The 22,998-nt window shown below is 54.7% G+C and overlaps 1 protein-coding gene across 1 annotated transcript; it reads left to right on the forward strand.

Moving 5' to 3' along the window:
* Positions 1–8,483: 8,483 nt before the first annotated feature.
* Positions 8,484–21,269, forward strand: LOC108175376 (uncharacterized). Its single transcript, XM_051845291.2, has 17 exons — positions 8,484–8,707; positions 8,935–9,308; positions 9,904–9,951; positions 10,358–10,557; positions 10,893–11,163; positions 11,767–11,814; positions 12,222–12,421; positions 12,757–13,027; positions 13,651–13,698; positions 14,109–14,308; positions 14,652–14,943; positions 15,531–15,578; positions 15,747–15,937; positions 16,283–16,574; positions 17,196–17,243; positions 17,648–17,853; positions 18,087–21,269. The coding sequence occupies exons 1-17, from the start codon at positions 8,570–8,572 to the stop codon at positions 18,443–18,445; spliced, it is 3,234 nt and encodes a 1,077-aa protein (XP_051701251.2). The 5' UTR covers positions 8,484–8,569; the 3' UTR covers positions 18,446–21,269.
* Positions 21,270–22,998: the final 1,729 nt, after the last annotated feature.

A 22,998-nucleotide genomic window follows, 5' to 3' on the forward strand; every position in this document is an offset into this window, starting at 1 on the left:
AAGAATGACCCAAATATTCCAATTTTTATGAAAACAGAGACAAGGCTGTTCTGGCTGAAGGGAGCAGCCCACCAGCTCTGCATGGGACGGTCACGAAAGTGTCCTTTGGGATATGTCCTCAGCCTCCATTCATACAAATTCCACCTCCTTACAAACACGGGAACCTAAAGGACCCTTCCACGTCCACTTGCCACCAGGTGATGGGGGCTTTCTTGGGGTGAGCGGGAGGCAGCTGCCCCTCCTCTGAGCCCATGTTAGTCTCCATTGTCACAGGCTCATGTACTGTGTGTCCCCTAAAACACATGGACTGTGGGGTTACTGACTGTGACAGATAAGAGTGTGTGAAATGGGGACAGAGCACTGGGACCTCTCCTCATGCTGTGTGGGTGGTGATGGAGGAAAGGGGAGGGTTCATGGTCCCCTGGTAAGGGGTGGGCACCAGGCAAGAGCGGGTGCACAGGTGTGCAAGAGCCCGGGACAGGAAGGGATTGCAACCCAATGACTTGCACCTACAGCAGTTGCTGAGTCTTGCCTGTAATTTTTTTTTCTCCTCTAAACATTGGACTCTGGGAGGGAGAAGGCTTAGTCTTGCTTGCTCTCTCTGCACATCCCCAGCACCAGACATGAAGTCCAACATCAGCAAAGATTTGGGCATGAAATTGTAGCCTAGGCTTACATCACACTACATCACACAGACAGCTCCCTAAAATCCACATGAAAACATTGAATATGGTACCACGGGTAAATAACATTATACCTAACCACGCCTCTGAGAACAGTGCCGTAAGTGGGACTGTCTTCCTGGTTAGAGTATTTGGCTTTAACTTCAGAACTTATAAATGCTGGTTGAAAGTGAGAAGCAACAACTTAGTCTGCAGGCATAGACATGGCCTCTGCATTTCCACATCATTGCTTCCTCACCTTCACATACCTATAATGCCCTCTCCCCATTACTCAGTGTCATATTCTATACTTGTGGTCTCTTATTCTAAGTCGTCACTACCCCTACTTCTCTGAAGCAGGTGCTCCTCCTGTGATCCCTGCAGCTGTCCAGTTCCTAAGTGTGGTCTCTCATTCACCACAGCATGCTCATTGGGAACTCACTTCCTAGAGCCAGGCCTTCCACCCTGCTGTTTTGAGTCTGATGAGTCCCTCCCCATCTCCATCCCATGCCCCAGCTCAACCCGCGCCCTTCCCATTACCCTGCCCACAGCCTGGCCTTGCCAGTCTTCCTCTGCTCTGTGCTGGGCCATTGGAGTCCCTGGATAGACATGGCCCTGTACGGTGCTCCAGCTGTTCCCCAGCCCGGAACTCCTCTCTCCTGTACTCAACGGGTGGTGGTGGTCAGGCCTGACCTCCCAGGAGGACTTGGTCCTGGAAGAGAGGACCTGCAGCAGGTGTCTGGACCCCTGGTCTTGCACATCAGGTGGGCACAGGGACCCTGCCCTATCTCCCGGATGAGACTGGGTGACAGGAACCAGGGGTGGATTCTCCTTTGTTCTCAAGGAGCCTGAAGGAGGTGGGTCTGCTGGGCAAATCCAACAAATCCCTCATGTGCTCTCAGCTACTGGCCAAGATGAGACACCGGGATAGGAAAACTTATGCAGACACAACATCGGGCATCCACAAGAGAGGAACAAAATCAACCCTTGGCTGGATGCACAATCTGCCTCCTTGGTCCTGCCGTGAAAAGAAAACAGTCCCTTATTTGATGCTTTAATCTGTCAAATTGCTTTGTATTTGCTATAGCAAATAAAACAGAGCCAACGTTGTATTAAAACAAAGGAAGCTGTCTCCCTTCAGGAATTCCATCCCGGACCCAGCTCAGCCCACTTTGCTCTCAGCCTCCACGCATACCCGAGCCTGGACAACACATCTCCAAGGCATCAGTCGTAAAATACACCCGGCATAAAATTTATCACTTGAACCATTTTTCAAAGCTTACTTATTCAGAGACCTCCCGTTCACTGGCTCACTCGTCCAGTGCTCACGAGAGTCAGGCCCAGGTCCACTCAAAGCTGAGAGCGAGGACCTCAGTCCTGGTCTCCCACACGAGTGGCAGGGACCCAGCCATCTAAGCCATTGCCAGTGCCTCCCAGGGGGCTGCAGTGGCAGGAAACTGGGGTCAGGAACTGGAGACAGCATCTGGACTCAAGTGCTCTGTTGTGAGTCACAGGTACCTACCTGGGGTCCTAACCACTAGGCTAAATGCCCCTCCAGCCACTGTGTGTCTGTGACATTGAGAACATGCACAGCACTGCTCAGCCCTCACCATCATCCCTCTCCAGGACCCTTCCATTGTCCCCCACTGACACTCAGAGCACATTGCAGAGCAATTGCTCATGCCCCTGCTCCAGCCCCTGGTCACCCCCACGCCGCTCCCTGTCTCTGTGACCCTGGCTGCTCTGGGTCCCTTGTGGGAGTGGAATCCCACAGGGATCACCCTTCTGTCTGTGGCTTATTTTGCCCAGCACAAAGGCCCCAAGTTCCCCATGCTGTAACAAGTGTCAGAGTCCAAGTCCTCTGAGTGGGGAGCGGGGGCCCAGACACCTGGGCCATTGTCCACCATCTCCCAGGCGCATTGGCAGGAAGCTGGATCGGAAGGGCCGAGTAGCAGGCACTCACACCCAGGCGCCCTGATACAGAATGTGGGCGTCCCAAATGGCAGCTTAACGGCGGCACCACGGCACCTGTCCCTGTCTGGAAGCTCTTCCCCTGTGTTCGCTCCCATGACTCGTACAGCTTAGCTCTGACATGTGGGTATCTGGTCCCTTGTGAGAGTTACTTTCTTATGGGATAGAAAGCGAGAACTTGTCCTTTTGCTTGGGGTTCACCTGGTGTCTCAGCAGCTTAGCAGAGAAGGCTGTACTTTCCCCACTGGGTGCCGCTGGGGCCCCCACTGGCAATCACAGCACTGGGGGAGGGAGGGCTCATGCCGGGGCCTCCCCTCCATTCCACGGCCAGCTCCTCCCTGCTCTGATTCCGAGTTTTGTAGAAGTGGTGGAATCGGTGAGGATGAAATTTCTCAGCGTGTTCTTGCTCAAGATTTCTGGGCTGTTCAACGACCCAGTGGGTTGTAACTACATAAATCCTGTTTCTACACTGTCACTCAGCTGCTTCCTCTTGTTTAACAGTGAGTCCCGGTCATTCCTGTTAACGAGGTCACTTTCTACACCCAGGTAACTTTACCGAAACGGAGCATGCCATAAATGCTTTTCTGTTTGTTTGTCTGAATGGCAGAGAGGCAGAAAGAGCTAGAGACAGGCAGGCAGAGCCCCCATGTGCCGACCCACCCTCCATGCGCCTGCGACTCCCAGGGCTGGGCCACGCTGAAGCCAGGAGCCAAGGACTCAATCTGGGTCCTCATGGCTTACTTGAGCCCACAGCTGCTGCCTCCCAGGGTGCACATTAGGAGGCGGGAGCCGAGAGCAGAGCTGGGGATTAAACCCAGGCACTCTGACACAGGATTGTTGTGCCTGAGTGAGTGCTGACAGAGGAGCGCCACACACTGAAAAAGTTTTAAAGTCCTTTATTGCTGGCAGCCGAGAGTGGGCTCATGCCCCAAAGAACTCCCGACCCCGAGGCCCAAAGCTACAGGGTTTATAAAGGCAAAAAACGCAAAATCGGGAGGGGGAATACATGGTTGCTAAGATCAAAAGAGAGTACATAGTTACTGGGGTCAAGATAACCTAAGACCTAAGTGAAATTAATATCCATTATAATCTTGACAATACCAGTTATAATCTTAACAGTTATCAATTATAATCTTGACATTAATCCAATTATTAGTTTTAATTATATGTAAGACATAGACAAGTCACATCTTTATTATTAACCCAGGTGCCACCTTTCTACTTCCAAGCTTGAGCGATCATGCTAGGGGGTTTCTGTGCTCTGCCAAGGGTGATGTAGTGCACTGCTATTGTCCGACTATTTGAGATCATAATTTCAGACCAGAGTCTCACGGTGGTGGTGGTGGGAGGTGCTTTCCCAGAATGGAGTCTCAAGTGCTCCAAAATGGAGTCCCTACTGTCAAGGTGCTACTTCAGGATGAGGGTATCCCGGGCACCATCTTAACTGCTGAGCCAAATGCCCGCCCCGACCGCTGGGTTTTTTACCTGCTGCCTCAGCTCATTTTCACTTTCCTTTTGTGTCTGCTCCTCCATCCCCCATCACCCCTGCTTTGCTTGTAACCAGTCCCCAGCCTCACACGGCTCTTGTCAGTCTCTCTAGGCTCGTGTGGTCGTCACACACAGGCAGGCACACAGATAAAATCACACCCAGGATGCACCATGGCTGGCACAGGACCCAGTGCTCCTCCATCTGCCCCGGATGGGCTGACTTGCACCCATGTCACCTCTGTCGACTGTTGTTCTTGGAGACTCCTGCATGGGGATGGAACGGCTGTGTTTCTGGTGTAATTTTGATGGCTGCATAATGTTGTGGTGTGAATGAGCCATGATTTACTCCACCACTGCCCCGAAATTGAGAGGACTTCATTGCCAGTTTTAGCCACAGAGCACAAAGCCTGCTATAATTCCTTGTAAGACCTGGCTCTGGCTGGTGCTGCGGCTCACTAGGCTAATCCTCTGCCTGCAGTGCCGGCACCTCGGGTTCTAGTCCCGGTTGGGGTGCCAGATTCTGTCCTGGTTGCCTCTCTTCCAGGCCAGCTCTCTGCTGTGGCCTAGGAGTACAGTGGAGGATGGCCCAAGTCCATGGACACTGCACCTGCATGGGAGACCAGGAGAAGCACCTGGCTCCTGGCTTTGGATCAGTGCAGTGCGCAGCGGCCATTGGAGGGTGAACCAACGGTAAAGGAAGACCTTTCTCTCTGTCTCTCTCTCTCACTGTTCACTCTGCCTGTCCAAAAAAAAAAAAAAAAAAAAAAAAAAAGTCAAGACCTGGCTCTAACACCATCCTGCCATTTCTTTTATTTATTTATTTATTTTTAAAATTTTTTGACAGGCAGAGTGGACAGTGAGAGAGAGAGACAGAGAGAAAGGTCTTCCTTTGCCGTTGGTTCACCCTCCAATGGCCGCCGCTGCAGCCGGCGCACCGCGCTGATCCGATGGCAGGAGCCAGGAGCCAGGTGCTTTTCCTGGTCTCCCATGGGGTGCAGGGCCCAAGCACCTGGGCCATCCTCCACTGCACTCCCTGGCCACAGCAGAGAGCTGGCCTGGAAGAGGGGCAACCGGGACAGAATCCGGCGCCCCGACCGGGACTAGAACCCGGTGTGCCGGCGCCGCTAGGCGGAGGATTAGCCTAGTGAGCTGCGGCGCCAGCCTCATCCTGCCATTTCTATACCATGGATCCCCAAACTCTGAGTCATGGAGTTTTTTTTTTTTTTTTTTTTTTTTTTTTTTTTTTTTTTTTTTTAAGATGTGTTTCATTTGTTTGTATTTCCACCTGCTGACGACAAGGGTTTCCCTACCCCAAATCCTCCCAGGTTTCATCACAGCCTGGGCAGCAAATCCATTTGTAGAGATGGCGTTAGGAAGGTGTAGGGCTCAACTCGAGCCCCGTGGGTTCCTGTGCCAGTGTGAGTCCCCTCACTAAGAGGCGGGGGCGCTGCCTTAATGCTTCTCGGGTCGGCTCACAGCGCTGCACACAAGACGCTGCTTCTGGCCGCACTCGCCTCTCAGGAAGAAGAAAAGGAGAAAGTTCCTGCAGGTGTCATTTGGCTTCGCTGTCCGGCGACAGCCCTGGGGAAATCAGCAGCTGTGCTGCCGTGCTGGCTGCTACAAGAGGGGATTTGGATTTGTGAAAATCGCAGGAGCCCCTGGCTGCCGGCCAAGCAAAGGGGACCCTGTGGAGGAAGGAGGGGCTGGGCTGGTGCCACACCTGGCTCTGGCATCCTCAGCAAACACTACCCCAGGCACAGCATCAGCTTGTTCACCCGGGGCTCATTCACCTGGCAAATGGCTTCTGAGCTCTCACTGAGAGGGGTGCACTTGGGGGCTGGATGCAGACGGAAGGGTTCTGGGCGTGACCTCCCCTGCCCATGGCACACTCTACCAACCAACCATGGCGCGTCCACACTGGCTCAGGCTGCCTGATTCCCCTCCTGCCTCCCACCACCATGTCCCAGCCCCTCGCTCCTGAGAGATCTGCCCAGAGCCCCCAGGGCAGCAGCACACTCATCACAGTCCAGGGCCCCAGGCAGAGGCCAAAGGACCACACCTACCATCAGCCTGGGGTTTGTTACCTGCTGCAATTCTCTGGGGTGCACAGGCTCTAGAGAATCTTGGGGCCTTGCATAGAGAGGGTGCAGGGGAACTGGCTGGGCTTGGGTGGGGTTAGGTGATCAGGGAGGGGTCAGCATTGCTGCAGTTTGCCCTGGATGGTGACAGAAGGGGCTGCCTGTGATGAACCGAAGCGTGCTTATCCTGCAGATTCCAGAAGTTTGGGAGCACTGAGGCAGTGTCCTGGGCATGGCTGTGTGGACAGAAGCCTGCAAGAATCATCAATGAATAAATATATCAAAATCCTAAGTTGAAAGGGTCCTCGCATATTTCTGTACACACTAGGCCCCTGATGTACAAGGGTTCCACCTAAGGATTTCCCGACTTCAGGATAGTGGGGAAGCCAAGGGCTTTCTGTAGAAATTTGGACCTGGGTTTTGAATTTAGTCTTTCCCCTGGGCCAGCACTCCGTGGTCCATGCTCTCTCCTGACACGGGGCAGCTCGCGGTCAGCCGGTGGTTTGTGGGTGCCGGGCTCCTGGTGCCCTTTGCACGCAGGTGCTCAGTCTGCTACAGGAGGTGCTCAGGTGTAAACCAGGCTTTGGGCTGGGTGACTGCGCCCTCTGTCGGCTGATGTGGGTGTGCTGCGCATATTCGAGGCAGGCTCAGCTCAGCTAGGATGTTTAGTAAGTTGCTGTGCTGAATGCATCCCAGCTTGCAGGATTTGCAACTTCCCGGGGTGCCACCCACTGTAAATGGCAGAGCGTCTGTACTCAGCTGAGGAGGGGGCTGACTCTGTGCCCACCTCCCCTTGAGACTCAAACAAGCCTCTCATGGTGCCGTTTATTTCTTTGTTCACAAAGTTCATTATGCAAAGCAGGAGTACATGTCAGCAGGAATAGTCGCCATATTTCTCTGGCACAATTACGTTAAATGTCCTCTGACAGGCGGCTCCCCTAGGTAGCATCCGCCTGGACTTACTCCTCGGACGTGTTCTCTTACTTGGACTTACCTGCCTAAATAAATTGTAGGTATCAGTAAATAATCTACACGTCTCAAATCTGCAAGCCTGCATCTTCCTCTGCTGTTCTTCCCAAGCCTTACACTGTTCCCCCTCACATACAAGGCATTGTTTCCCAAAGTAACTATTGCACACCGGGAGGAGGTGCGTTTCAGACACAGGGATTCAGTTACGGTCACTGCTGTCTCATCCTGAGACGAATCGGGGAGCGGGTTGTGTCCACGTCCCTGGCCATCATAGGAAAAGGACCACGTGTGACTGAGGTCTCTGCTGTGCGGACACCGAGGTACAATGATTCCAGAAAAATCTTCAGCCAAACACAGCCTGTGGAAGTTGTCTCCAAGTTTACAAGATTAAAAAATAATTTTAGTGAATAAACATAAGTCCTTTGTCTCTTCCCCTTGGTGTGTAATTGTATACAATGCACACACACATACAAACACATGTAGCAAGATAATATTGTGTGTTTCTTACATAATTGATATCCCTATGCAAAGACATGGTTGTGTGTTTTCCTGCTATGGAAAATGGACATATAAATATCCTTTCCTAAATTGTTATAACTTCTATTGTCATAAAAATAACATGCATTTTTCTGTCCAATGTTGCCATACCAGGCATTCAGTTTGTTAATATCATCAGAGAGAATGACCTCAGATTGTTTGTACAAAACTTAAATCAGTGACTTTGAAACTGACCTTCAAGGGGCTGGTGCTGTGGCATAGCAGGTAAAGCTTCTGCCTGCAGGGCCAGCATCGCATATGGGTGCCAGTTTGAGTCCCTGCTGCTCCACTTCCAGTCCAGCTCCTTGCTATGGCCTGGGAAAGAAGTATAATATGGCCCAAGTCCTTGGGCCCCTGCACCTACATGGGAAACCCAAAAGAAGCTCCTGGCTTTGATACCAGGCCTCAGATTTCATAGCTCACACAAGTGCTTAGTATTCCATACCCCTGAGGGCATCCCTTGGAAGCAAATGATAGAATAAACCCCTGGGAGCAGAGGGGGGACAGGGGAGTCCCTGAGAGGAACAAGGACTTGTCCAGGGACACAGGCCTAGAGGAAGGAGATGGTGGGTCTGACCCTGGTCTATGACCTCCTAGTTGGAGAGTGTGGCTGGCCCAGGCCTCCCTCAGGGAGCTGGGGGGGTGGTGCTGGTGTAACTGGATGCAGGTGTGCACACGGCATCTGTCCCGGGGGGCAGTCAGCAGCGATAGAACCCTAGGGGAGGTCCGCTGAGAGGACCTCAGGAAGTGACCTCACTTCCTTGACGATGGCCACAACAGAACCTGGAACCCCGGTTACCAGGCACCCACAATGTGGTGCTGGTGACCCAGCCAGTTCAGTTGGTCAGAGGCCATCGAGCAGATATGTTCTCGAGTTGTCTCTCGCCGTCTCAAGGCCCAGGCCAGGGCCAGCCCCAGGCTGCGGATATTCTCCAGAGCTACAGACATTGGGTCAGCCCTCGCCCACAGCAGCTCTGGCAATTCTCTCAGAGGGAAGCCAAGGTGATCTCAGCCAGCCAGGCCAGGACCCCTGGGCAGACCTCCCCTCTGATCCTCCTGGGTGGCCCTGCATCCATCTTGGGTGGTGTGAGGGGGTAGTTTGGGGAGGTAGTGGCCCATGGGAAGGGACGGGGGGTGGGATGGGGACCTGGTGGTCCCATGACAACTGCAGGAGGGTGGGGGCAGAACATCAGGGCCAGGATTACAACCACCCTCCTTGTTCACCCCAGAATGACAGTGACTTGGCCACATCCCAGGATGACACCAGCGGAGTGGGGGCCATGGTGGCAGGCAGGCTGGAGGGGGAGCCCTCACCAAAAGCAGCTGATTCAGCTTCCCTGGAGCCGGACCCTGCAGAGGCCGCGGCAGCGGAGATGGGGCCAGGATCTATGCTGGAATCAGAGGAGCCAGCAGCACAGGCCCCTGTGCTGTCCCTGTTGGCTGCCAGCAGCATGGGGACCCTGGACACAGCCATGGTCGAGAAGCTGGTGATGGAGCTGGTGCCTGCCCAGCAGAGAGGGGACCCCTTCATCGTCCCCACCTTCTTGTGCAATTATCGAAGGTTCACCACCACCCAGCAGGTGCTGAACCTGCTGTTTCACAGGTGAGGGCCTGCACCTGCAGGCACATGGGGATCATCACTTAGGCGGGGTCCTGGAGACATCCTGACCCCCCACTCAGGGCTTCAGTTTGCTCTTGCAGCATCTTGCTGCTCAGGGGAGCAACCACCAGGATAATAAAATACCTCCTAGTGCTTGGTCCTGAGTGGTGGCCTGCCCAGGACATGGGGACTGACTCAGGATTGTCCTCCCCTGGCCCCGAGATGAGGCTGTGGGTCTAAGGAATCCTGTACTATGGCTTTCAGCAGAGTGGCTTTCCTGTTCCCAAAGAGCTTCCAGATCGATGTGGAGGTCTCTGTCCTAGCAGTGGCCAGAACCAAGCAATAGGGGTTGGCAGAGGGCACCCAGGCCCCCACACACCTTTTAAGGAGCAGGCTGAGATCACACACAGCAAACGTAATGAAGCATCCACTGTGTGCAGGCTTCAGTCCAGGCCCCAGCAACATTCAGTGCACAGCAGAGACCACCGTGTATGCCCTGCTTTGTTCCCTGCTAGTCAGGGAGTCAGCCCCTCCCCTTCAGGCCTCCTGGCAGGTGGGACCCAGGACACCACAGGTGACACCTCCTGTCCTCCTCTAGGTATGCCTACTTCCAGCCTCACTGTGAAGAGGATGACCGCACTAAGGAGTGAGTGGGCTCTGGGTCAGGAGGGAGGCTCCATTCTGCCCAGCAGGGACACTGGGATGCAACTGGGTGCTGACCATGACCCCAACTGCCACATCTGAGGTTCCTACTAGAGGGCTTGAGGTCAGGGGCCTTGCCTGGAGAGGGAGACAGAATTGTCTGGCGCAGGGCATCTGAGAGCAGTGAGAATTCATCCCCATGCAACCCATCCCAGCAGGGCCGGCCAACCCCTTCCCATTCTGTGCCTTGAGGTTGGGCACAGACGGCTCACACGTGGGCCTCTGCACTGCCCACCTGCACACGGGGCTGAGCATCCTCTGCCCAGGGGCCGTACCCTGAGGTGTGAGGGAGAGTTGTGGGGCAGGAGATGCCAGGCCTCTCATTCTCCCTCCCTCCTTCCTGTCCCCAGCGCCCTCTGCTCCATCCTGGGAACCTGGCTGGAAAACTATCCAGACGACTTCTATGAGTTCCAGGACCTGGCCAGGCTGAAACAGCTGGTGGCCTACGTCAGGCTCCATATGCCCTTCTCGGACCTGGCACGCCGGGCCCAGCTGCTCCTCACAGAGTTGGAGGACGCGGAGCCCAAGGAGCTGGTGGCTGAGCCCGAGGGTAGGAGGGCTGGGGTCAGTGCGTGGGAGCCTGGGAGATTCTCAGGGCTGGGCCACACAGAGAGGAGGCTGCAAGGCTGGCGCTGGCTGGGAGCAACGACGGGCTCAGGGATATCAGGGCGGCAGTACAGTGTGGGCAGTTCTGGAGAGGAAGAGCACCTGTGTGCCACCAGGGGCTGCTGTAAGGGCTGTGGTGCTGACATTTTTTCTTGTTCTGTTAGCTCCTGCAACCTACGGCTTCCCCGGATGGCACGAGCAATTTGTTGGGTACAGGGAGTAGGAAGGGCTATTGCTTTGATATTTTCTCCTCTTGCTGAAACATCTCTCCCTGGGCAGCCTTTGGTCTAACTGAAGAGGTTCTGGAGGCCCCTGACTACCCAGAATTGGAACTTGAATCAGAACCCCTCCAGGAATCAGGTGTCACCCCTGTGAACTCCCTGTCAGCTGCCAGCAATGTGGGGACCCTGGACACCGCCATGGTCCAGAGGCTGGTGAACGAGCTGGTGCCTGCACAGGAGAGAGGGGACCCCTTCATCGTCCCCAACTTCTTGCGTGTCTACCGAAGTTTTGCCACCACCCAACAGGTGCTGCACCTGCTGTTTCACAGGTGAGGGTCTGCACCTTCAGGAACTCCCATGACTCAGCACCTCTAGACTGAGTCTGGTGATACCCCCAACCCTGCAAAGCCTCAGATTATCCATGCAGATTGTGGGTGCTCCGGGGAGCAGCCCTGGGTGATTTTAGAACCAATGTGAGGAGCCCCAGAAAGGGTTTCCCTGTGCCTGGCCCTGAGGAGTGGGTGCCCAGGAAAGGGTCTTTTAGGATTTTCCTCCACCCACAATGAGGCTCTGGGCTTCAGTCCTCACCACGCATGTTCTGTGGTAAAGCCGTTATTCCTATTCACAAAGAAATTTCCGGTTTCCATGTGGGTGCTGTGTCCTGGTAGTCACCAAAACCGAGACTCCAGTGTGTGCCAGTGCTACTCAGACCCTTGGGAGGAGCTAAGTTCAGTCACTCACATAGCATTAACAATGAAGTGTCCATTATGTGTAGGTGCAGTCCAAGCCCTCAACAAATATAGTGCACAGCACACACCACTGTGCCTACCCTGCTTTTCTTCCCTGTAGTCAGGGAGTCAGCCCCTCCCCCCTAGGTCTCCTGGCAGGTGGCACCCAGGACACCACAGGTGACACCTCCTGTCCTCCTCTAGGTATGCCTACTTCCAGCCTCACTGTGAAGAGGACGACCGCACTAAGGAGTGAGTGGGCTCTGGGTCAGGAGGGAGGCTCCATTCTGCCCAGCAGGGACACGGGGGTGCAACTGGGTGCTGACCATGACCCCAACTGCCACATCTGAGGTTCCTACTAGAGGGCTTGAGGTCAGGGGCCTTGCCTGGAGGAGGGAGACAGAATTGTCTGGTGCAGGGCATCTGAGAGCAGTGAGAATTCATCCCCATGCAACCCATCCCAGCAGGGCCGGCCAACCCCTTCCCATTCTGTGCCTTGAGGTTGGGCACAGACGGCTCACACGTGGGCCTCTGCTCTGCCCACCTGCACACGGGGCTGAGCATCCTCTGCCCAGGGGCCGTACCCTGAGGTGTGAGGGAGAGTTGTGGGGCAGGAGATGCCAGGCCTCTCATTCTCCCTCCCTCCTTCCTGTCCCCAGCGCCCTCTGCTCCATCCTGGGAACCTGGCTGGAAAACTATCCAGACGACTTCTATGAGTTCCAGGACCTGGCCAGGCTGAAACAGCTGGTGGCCTATGTCAGGCTCCATATGCCCTTCTCGGACCTGGCACGCCAGGCCCAGCTGCTCCTCACAGAGTTGGAGGACGCGGAGCCCAAGGAGCTGGTGGCCGAACCCGAGGGTAGGCGGGCTGGGGTCAGTGCGTGGGAGCCTGGGAGAGTCTCAGGGCTGGGCCACACTGAGAGGAGGCTGCAAGGCTGGCGCTGGCTGGGAGCAACGACGGGCTCAGGGATATCAGGGCGGCAGTACAGTGTGGGCAGTTCTGGAGAGGAGGAGCACCTGTGTGCCACCAGGGGCCGCTGTAAGGGCTGTGGTGCTGACATTTTTTCTTGTTCTGTTAGCTCCTGCAACCTGCGGCTTCCCTGGAAGCATGGACAATTTTAGTGGCTACAGGGAGTAGGAAGGGCTGTGCTGTTAAATCTTCTACCCTTGCTGAACCATCACTGCCTTGGGCAGCCTTTGGTCTTCCTGCAGTGGATCTGGAGGCCCCTAGGTGTCCAGAATATGAACTGGAGTCAGGCCCTGCTGAGGAACCAGATGTCACTCCTGTGAACTCCTGGTCGGCTGCCCACAATATGGGGACCCTGGACCCCGCCATGGTCCAGAGGCTGGTGAACGAGCTGGTGCCTGCGCAGGAGAGAGGGGACCCCTTCATCGTCCCCAACTTCTTGCGTGTCTACCGAAGTTTTGCCACCACCCAACAGGTGCTGCACCTGCTGTTTCACAGGTGAGGGTCTGCACCTTCAGGAACTCCCATGACTCAGCACCTCGAGACAGGGTCTCGGTGGTACCCCTGGCCTTTCTCAGCTTCCGATTATTCATGTAGAATCTGAGTGCTCAGGTGACCACCCCTGGGTGATTTTAGAACCAATGTGAGGAGCCCCAGAAAGGGTTTCCCTGTGCCTGGCCCTGAGGAACTGGCTGCCCAGGACAGAGGTCTCATTTAAGATTTGCTTCACCCACAATGAGGCACTGGGCCTCAGTCCTCACCACCCGTGCTCTCTGGTAAAGCGGTTTACCTATTCCCATAGAAATTTCCGGTTTCCACGTGGTGTCTCTGTGCTGTTTGTGGCTCAAACTGAGAACCCATGGGAGGTAGACTGTGCCAGTGCTACTCTGACCCCTGAGAGAAGCTGGCTGAGTTCCCTCACTCACACTACATATGCAATGAAGTACCCACGGTGTGCAGTTTCCTGTCTAGGCCTTCAGCAGAATACAGTCCACAGCACAGATCACCGTATCTGCGCTGCTTTGCTTCCCTCCTAGTCAGGGAGTCAGTCCTCCCCCACCCAGGCCTCCTGGCAGGTGGGACACAGGACACCACAGGTGACACCTCCTGTCCTCCTCTAGGTATGGCTACTTTCAGCCTGGCTGTGAAGAGGATGACCGTGCCAAGCAGTGAGTGGGCTTTGGGTCAGGAGGGAGGTTCCATTCTCCACAGCAGGAACACTGGGGTGTCATTGGATTGCTGACCATGGACCCAACTGTTACATTTCTGTGATCCCTGCTAGTAGGCTGAGGTCAGGGGCCTTGCCTATAGCAGGGAGGCAAAATTGTCTGGTTTGCAGGGCATCTGAGAAGCAGTGGGAATTCTTCACCACCCAAGCCATCCCAGCAGGGCTGGCAAACCCCTTCCCTTTTTGGGCCTTCAAGTTGGGCACAGACGGCTCACACGTGGGCCTCTGCACTGCCCTCCTGCACACGGGGCTGAGCATCCTCTGCCCAGAGGCCGTTGCTGAGGTGCGAGGGAGAGTGTGGGGCAGGAGACTCCAGGCCTCTGATTCTTCCACCTGCCTTCCTGTCCCCAGCGCCCTCTGCTCCATCCTGGAAATCTGGCTGGAAAACTATCCAGAGGACTTCCATGGGTTCCAGGACCTGACCTGTCTGCATCAGTTGGTGGCCTACGTTAGGCTCCATATGCCCTTCTCGGACCTGGCACACCGGGCCCAGCTGCTCCTTACAGAGTTGGAGGACGCGGAGCCCAAGGAGCTGGTGGCTGAGCCCGAGGGTGAGGAGGGCTGGGGCTGGTGCATGGGCACTTGGGAGGGTCTCAGGGCTGGGCCACAATGAGAGGAGGCTCCAGGTTGGCACTGGCTGGGAGCGATGACCAGCCTCAGAGACCTCAGGGCTGCAACACAGTTTGGACAGGGTCCTGTTGTGGGTGCAGGGCTGGAACAGCTCTGCAGGTCAGGGGAATCCAGGTTTGCCACAGGGAGCTGGGAAGGCTGTGGTGCTGACAGTCTCTCCTGCATTAGCTCCTGCAATCTAGGGCTCCCCTGCAAGTCATGGGCACTTTTGTTGGGTACAGGGAGCAGGAAGGGCTGATGCGTTGACATTTTTTCCCCTTGCAGAAACATCACTGCCCTGGGCAGCCTTTCTTCTAGCTCCAGAGGCACTGGAGTCCCCTGAGTATCCAGCATGTGAACTGGGGTCAGGACCCCTCCAGGAACCAGATTTTACTCCTGTGCTCTCTGTGTCAGCTGCCAGCAACGTGGAGACCCTGGACACAGCCATGGTCGAAAATCTGGTGGATGAGCTGGTGCCTGCCCTGCAGAGAGGGGACCCCTTCATCGTCCCCACCTTCTTGCACATCTATCGAGGGTTCATCACCACCCAACAGGTGCTGCACACGCTGTTCCACAGGTGAGGGCCTGCACCTGCTGGACCTGCCATGACTCAGCACCTCCAGGCTGGGTCTCAGGGATGCCCCAGGCCCTGCACAGCCTCAGATTAACCACGCAGAATCTGGGTGCGAAGCGGCGCAGCCCCTGGGTGATTTTAGAACTAATGGGAGGAGCCCCAGAAAGGATCTCTGTGTTCCTGGCCCTGAGGAGTCAGCTGCCCAGGACAGGGGTCTCATTTAGGATTTTTCTTCTCCCACAATGAGGCTCTGGGCTTCAGTCCTCACCACTCATGCTCTCTGGCAATGTGGTTTTCTTATTCACATTTAAACTTCTGATTTCTCTGTCCTGGTTTTGCTCATAAAGTTTCCATTTCCACTAAGTCCCCTGGGAAGAGAAGGCTGAGTCCCTGCATTCAAACCGCATATACAATGAAGCATCTGCTGTGTGCAGGAACCAGTCCAGGCCTTCAGCAAAACACAGTGTTTAGCACAGACTACTGTAATCCCCTGTTTGCTTCCCTTCTAGTCAGGGAGTCAGGCCCTCCCCCAGGTCTCCTGTCAGGTGGAAGGCAGGACACTACAGGTGGTACGTCCTGTCTTCCTGTAGGTATGCATACTTTCGGTCCGACTGTGAAGAGGACAACTGTGCTAAGGAGTGAGTGGGCTTTGGGTCAGGAGGGAAGTTGCATTCTCCCCACGGGGACACTGGGGTGCTACTGGTTGCTGACCATGACCCCAGCTGCCACATTTCTGTGATCCCTGCTAGAGGGCTGAGGTCAGGAGACTCCAGGCCTCTGATTCTCTCTGCTTCCTTTGTACCCAGTGCCCTCTGCTTCCTCCTGGGATCCTGGCTAGAAAAGTACCCGGAGGACTTCTCCGACCTGGCCTGCCTCCATCAGCTGGTGGCCTATGTCCAGCTCCATATGCCCTTCTCGGACCTGGCCTGCCGAGCCCAGCTGCTCCTGATGCAGCTGGAAGACACGGAGCCCACGGAGCTTCTGGCTGAGCCAGAGGGTGAGGAGGGCTGGGGTCAGTGCCTAGGAGCTTGGGAGTCTCTCAGGCTGGGCCACACTGAGAGGAAGCTCCAAGGCTGGTGTTGGCTGGGAGTGAAGAAAAGGCTTAGAGCCTTCCAGGCTGCAGCACAGTCTGGGCATGGTCCTGGTGTCGGAGCTGGGCTGGGGAAGCTCTGCAGGGCAGGGGCACCCCCGTGTTCTCACAGGGAGCTGGAAGGGTTATGGTGCTGATATTTTCTCTGCCTGTATGGGCTCCTGCATCCTGGGACTTCCCTGGAAGGCTTGGAAAATTTCTTTGGGTACAATGAGCTGCAAGTCCGTGCTGTTGCTATTTTCTCCTTTGCAGAAACATCATTGCCCTGGGCAGTCCCTCTTCCTGCTGCATTGATTTTTGAGGCCCCTGAGTACCCAGCCGCTGGACCGGGGTCAGGACCCCTCCAGGAACCAGATGTCACTTCTGAGCTCTCCTTGTTGGCTGCCAGCAACGTGGAGACCCTGGACACAGCCATGGTCAATAAGCTGGTGGATGAGCTGGTGCCTGCCCTGCAGAGAGGGGACCCCTTCATCGTCCCCACCTTCTTGCACACCTATCGAGGGTTCATCACCACCCAACAGGTGCTGCACACGCTGTTCCACAGGTGAGGGCCTGCACCTGCTGGACCTGCCATGACTCAGCACCTCCAGACTGGGTCTCAGGGATGCCCCAGGCCCTGCACAGCCTCAGATTAACCACGCAGAATGTGGGTGCTCAGGGGAGCAGCCCCTGGGTGATTTTAGAACCAAGGGGATGAGCCCCAGAAAGGGTTTCCCTGTGCCTGGCCCTGAGGAGTGGGTGCCCAGGACAGGGGTCTCATTTAGGATTTTCCTCACCCAGATTGAGTCTCTGGGCTTCAGTCCTCACCACTCATGTTCTTGGGTAAATCAATTTTTCTATTTACAAAGAAACTTCCGGTTTCTATGTGGAGGTCTCTGTGTTGTTTGTGGCTCAAACTGAGAACCCGTGGGCAGTAGAGTACGCCAGTGCCACTCTGACACCTGCAAGCGGCTGGCTGAGTTCAATCACTCACACTGCATATACAATGAAGTATCCACGATGTGCAGGTTCCTGTCCAGGCCTTCAGTAGTATACAGTGCACAGTACAGACCACCATATCTCTGCTGCTTTGCTTCCTGTCTAGTCAGGGAATCAGCCCCTCCCCCAGACCTCCTGGCAGGTGGGACACAGGACACCACAGGTGACACCTTCTGTCCTTCTCTAGGTATGCATACTTCCGGTCCGACTGTGAAGAGGACGACCGTGCTAAGCAGTGAGTGGGCTTGGCTGAGGAGGGAGGTTCCATTCTCCCTAGCAGGGACATGGGGGTGCTACTAGGTTGCTGACCATGACCCCAACATGACCCTGCTGTAACTCCTGCTTGAGGGCTGAGGTCAGGGCCCTTACCTACAGCAGGGAACAGAATTGTCTGGTGCAGGGCATCTGAGAAGCAGTGAGATTTATCCCGACACAACCCATCCAGCAGGCCTGGCCAACCCCTCCCCATTTCAGGACTTGAGGTTGGGCACAGACAGCTCACACACGGGCCTCCCACTGCCCACCTGCACATGGTGCTGAGCATTCTCTGCCCAGGCTGCATACACTGAGGTGTGTGAGAGAGTTGTGGGGCAGGAGACTCCAGGCCTCTGATACTCCTGCCTGCCTGCCTGTCCTCAGCGCCCTCTGCTCCATCCTGGGAACCTGGCTGGACTCTTTCCCGGAGGACTTCCAGGACCGGGCCAGCCTGAAACTGCTGGTGACCTACGTCCAGCTCCATATGCCCTTCTCGGACCTGGCACGCCAAGCCCAGCTGCTCCTCATCCAGCTGGAGGATCCAGAGCCCAAGGAGGCTGAGGCTGAGCCCGAGGGTGAGGAGGGCGTGGGTGAGTGTCTGGGAGCCTAGGATGGCGTTGGAGCTGGGCAGCACTAGGAGACTCCAAGGCTGGTGTTGGCTGGAGTGAAGACCAGGCTCAGAGTCCCAGTGCTGCAGCACATTCCGCCCAGGGCTCTGCTGTGGGCACAGGGCTGGGGCTGCTCTGGAGGGCAGGGACATCTCCCTCTTGGCAAGGACAGCAGGAAGGGGCAGTGGTGTTCATGACATGTTCTCCTCCTGCAGCTCCAGCACCAGGTGGGGACGAGGAGGTGCCTCCTGCAGCAGCTGCTGCATTTCTGGGGTCAGATTTGGTGCCAACAATTGCTCTCCAGCCAGAACCAGATGAAGCCTGTTTGTCCCTGGCAATTGTGCCAGCTGTGGACAGCCTGGAGCCTCCTGCATGTCCAGAAGCCAAACAAGAGCCAGATCGTCCCCAGCCCTGGTTCACGAAGCTGTGCTGGCCCTGGGGCCGCCGGCGTGGGCAGTGTGTGATCCCCAGCCAGGACCGTCCCCGCCGTCGTTCACCCAGCTGGGTGCGCACCCTTCTAAGCTGTTTCCCCATCCGCTCATCGGGGCCCCACTCTGGCCCCAGCCACGAGTGAAACAACTGTGGTGGCAGCAAACCCGGCTCTGCACAGCTCAGCTCCTGGGTCCTCCCAGGGCCACCTCCAGTCAGAGCCATCCTGCCCCTGGGCAACATATTGTTTTGTAGCTCCCTTTTCTGCTCTCTGAGACAGTTTATTTCAGTCCCCCTCTGTATGTAGTACAATATAGCTCTTTTCATGTTCCTGCGTGGATACCAGTGCATTGAGTCCCCACCCGTGCTGTGCAGCCACCTTCTCCCTGCTGTACATGGGAGCCCCATGGTGACCTGCAGGGTACCCGCCTATGTCCTGGAGCAGGGAGGAGGAAGCCCCTGTGTGTCCAGGGCTCACTGACTGCCCAGAAGAGTGAGGAATCCAGGGGAACCATGGGCATGGCCATGGGCTGGTCAGTGCCCCCTCATGGTTAGGAACACAGGTTATGAGGGTAGGCAGAGTGGCTGGTGTCCTCATTGGAGCCTCAGTGTTCTCATCTGTGACGTGGGCTCACAGCCCTCCCCATAGGGCACCATGGAGCCAGGTGAAATGAGATGCATGTAGTTCCCTGCTCACTCTACGAGCTCCCAGCTCCTCAGCTCCTGGCTCCTGGGTGAGGACTCACATGAGTTCCACATGGACAGGGCAGCCTTTCTCCCAGCAGGGGCACAACCTCCGTGCCTGGGGAACCGCATCACCATCGGTCACTGTGATCACAGCTGTGCCAGCCCTTATCCCACTGCCCACGGATGGGGCTGTGACAGGAGGAACCCAGGAGTGTTTGGCCTGGATGGTGCAGGCAGTGGTGTCCACAGCACAGGAGAGAAACCAGGCCAGGCCAGGAACCACCTTCACTGACAGAGCACCTAGCATCCAGGCCGAGATGCACTGTGGCTGCAAATGGGAGACTGTGCAGTGTTCCTGGTGGGGGGACAACTCCCTGCAAGGGCTCCAGCTCTGTGTCAGGCACCTGGCTGGGCACTGGGCCCCTCCTCACCTGAGAGCAAATGGCCATGGTCACTAACACAATACCGAGTCCCTGCCCATCATGGGACTGGGAACTCAGGGGTGGTTCTCCTCCCCTGCTGCACCTAGACCATGGCAAGCACCAGGCCCACCATGTGCAGAATCACAGCTCAGAGCCAGAAGCTGCAGGGAAGTCAATGGTCAGGGGAGTTCGTTTTTCTGAAGATGTTGAAACCCGTGGTGAATTTCTTCAAGGTTTTCTCAACTTTTCCACAGGCCTTGGGCTGGATTGGGCAGGCAGTCTGTGGGCTTGAGGGAGGCAGCTGAGTCGGTGGGAACTGGGCAGGTGCAAGTGTTTGTGGGGGTGGCCAGGACCACCCCACAGTGTCAGTACCCACACAAGGCACTCTGGGAAAAACCATGGATCATCCCCCCTCCCACAACATGGTACCTGGCATCTGAGAGACCTAGGTGCTAACTGTGCAGGAATTGAGGAGGGCGCACCTAAATGGGGTGCACAGGGTAGCTATGTATGCCTGTCGAGCTAGAGAGCCCTCCCTCACGGGCACCCCGACATCAGTCCCTTGGTGTAGATGACAGAGTGCATATCAGGGAGCCCCGGGGTGGAGGTGTCAGCAGTCAGGATGGTTCATGTCTGCAGATGCACCGGCAGAGCCAGGGGTCAGTTACTCTTCCAGAACTTGGGGTCACATGTTGGGATCCAGGGTGGCATAGGCTTGTGAACCCCCCAGTAGGGTTCCTGGAGGAACGGGTGCTGGGCTTAGTGTGACTGCTAAGGATGCCTTTGTCCCCAGGGGATTTCTGTCCACATGGGCCAGAGGGGGTGATGTCATGTCTAGCAGAGAGTGTCTGAGTCCCTCGGGGGCCCTCTGTCCATGGTGGCCATCATGAGTGGGCTGTGTCGGCAACTGCGGGCATCTGCATCCCTGCAGGGCCTCCTGTCCTCCCTGTGATCTCTTGCTGCCGCCTCCTGGGCACTCCGGGACAGCAGGGGTGACCGTAATGGGAGCCATTTCCTGTTTCTCTCAGTAAATTCCCCAGGCAGCTACAGCTGTGGAAGAAGGTTCTGTGGTTTCCAAGTCTGCAGCTCCAAGTCAGGACGCATCGGTCCTTTCTATACAGCATATAGAGAGCAGAGTGACGCAAAATGCACACGCACAGGGGACTGTGGTCTGTGGCGCCGCACTAGAAGCTGGACGGCTCGGAGCTCTTCCCACTCCTTCCCTCTCCTCCACCCGCTCCTCCCCCACACCAGCACCCAAACACAATGCAGGCCACTCAGGGGGAGTCTAGCCACCACACCCCCCAGCAAAGAAAAACAAACTTTTCTATGCATTGTTACAAAAAGATTACTTACAAAATGTGTTCTTTGACTGCTTCAACTATGACCTTATACCAGGCATCCAGAACATCTAGAAAGACTAGATATTTCCAAAAAGTGCTTAGCACAGGCAACTACGTAGCACCAAGGAAACGCATACACAAAACAATGGCTTCACAACTCCACAAATGCTCACCCTGACCAGTCTGGCCCAGAATTTTCCTCCTGCTCTCCCTCCTCATGCTCCTCCACTTCAGGACCTCGAGCCTTCTGAGGGGCCGTGGCCGCGTGTCCCTGCTGGGCATGCACATGGCAGTGGAACCAGAGACAAAAACAGCTTGCTTTCTGCAAATCAGTCAATGCAACCATCATATCATTTAAGGACAGGAAAATACCGCATGCGATAATCTCAAAAAGTACCTGGCAAATAGACCACCCATTCTTGGTTAAAAACACACTGCTTGAAAGCCGGTGCCGTGGCTCACTAGGCTAATCCTCGCCTTTTGGCGCCGGCACACCGGGTTCTAGTCCCGGTCGGGGCGCTGGATTCTGTCCCGGATGCCCTTCTTCCAGGCCAGCTCTCTGCTGTGGCCAGGGAGTGCAGTGGAGGATGGCTCAAGTACTTGGGCCCTGCACCCCATGGGAGACCAGGATAAGTACCTGGCTCCTGCCATCGGATCAGCGTGGTGCGCCGGCCACGGCGGCCATTGAAGGGTGAACCAACGGCAAAGGAAGACCTTTTTCTGTCTCTCTCTCTCACTGTCCACTCTGCCTGTCAAAAAAAAAAAAAAAACAAAAAACCAAAAAAACAAAAAACAAAACAAAACAAACACTGCTTGAGAAAGTTGTGACAGAAGGGAGCTCCCGCCTCTTATTAAGAGCATCTACAAGAACCTGTAGTGGACAGGATCCTTACTCATGGAAGCCGGAAGTCTTCCCCACTAAGATCACATGCTTACACTCATATACATACACACACATGTACACATATACACATGCACACGTACGTACATGCACACACACATACACATGAAATTTTGGTCATGGATTGCAACAATTTTCCTTTTAGAACCCCATTGGAAAATATAAATAATCTTGATATTTAATTCCCCTTGAAAACTGCTTACTTTCTTTAGGCCAGAGAGTAAAGGACACGAATGAGCACTGAAGGGGGGTCCGTTGTAGGTTGGAATCTTGGCTCTGCTTTTAACTAACTGAAATGTTGGTCCATCAAGTTTATTGACCTTAGTGTCTCTCTAGTCTGTAAAATGAGTTTGAACATTCCCACTTCTAATATCTGTGCCTACTGAATATGAAAATCAATACAAAAATATTCAGATAAGCTGTTGAAAGTTATCTGAATATAAGATATTGCTTGGATATTTGTCTTATTACAAAAACATAACTAATATATAAAGATGAAATACTAGAATAATAACAAGAAGTAGCTTTAGAAGAAGTAGAATAAATTGCTGATTTTCTCTGTGTTAGACATGATTCTTACTACTGATTGAACATGTTATTTAACTCTCACAATAAGTCTATCAGGTAGAATTTTGTTTCACAGTGAAGGTTGCTTACCCAAGATCACACTGCTACTTATGGAGATAGACATGGGCTGAAGGACCTGCATGTTTTCTAAACCAAAACTGTTTCGGTGATATGTGCATCTGCTCAGCTTTTGCAAGCAATGCTTATAAAGTGAGCCCTGAAGAATAATAAAACTCTTAAACTTGTAAATGCACCTGCAAAGACAATTAAGCAGAAATTGAATATCCTTTTATTTGCATGGAACTCTAAGATCAAAGTAAACTGACATCAGTTGTGGGGGTGTAAAGCCTTGGTTACCTGGAGCTTCACACTGACCAGAAGGGGGCAGTCTCACAAGGAAGAGCTAGATGAAAGAGAAACTCAAAACTAAGAGTAAAATTGTGCATACTGACATACTTCAAGGTCAGTAGTTCTCAGCTAGGACTGCTTTAGTCCCCTGTGGGATATTTCACAATGCTGAGACATTTTGGTTGTCACCACTGGTGGGGGAAGGAGAGCCGGGGTAGACTGGTGATTATCACGTGGCTGTATGTTACTGTTCATGGTCTAGCAATAGGGATAGGCCAGCAGAAGGTAGAGGCCAATGATGCTGCTAAACCTCCTATTGAACAGTCCCACCCAACAAAGAATGGCTTAGTCTCAAAAGTCAGGAGGAGTGGGTAGGAAAGGGCTTGGAATAAAATCTTCTCATTTTCCCATATTATCTCCTATCTAGAAT

The sequence above is a fragment of the Oryctolagus cuniculus genome, chromosome 11, assembly GCF_964237555.1.
Source record: "Oryctolagus cuniculus chromosome 11, mOryCun1.1, whole genome shotgun sequence".
Classification (NCBI taxonomy): Eukaryota; Metazoa; Chordata; class Mammalia; order Lagomorpha; family Leporidae; genus Oryctolagus; species Oryctolagus cuniculus.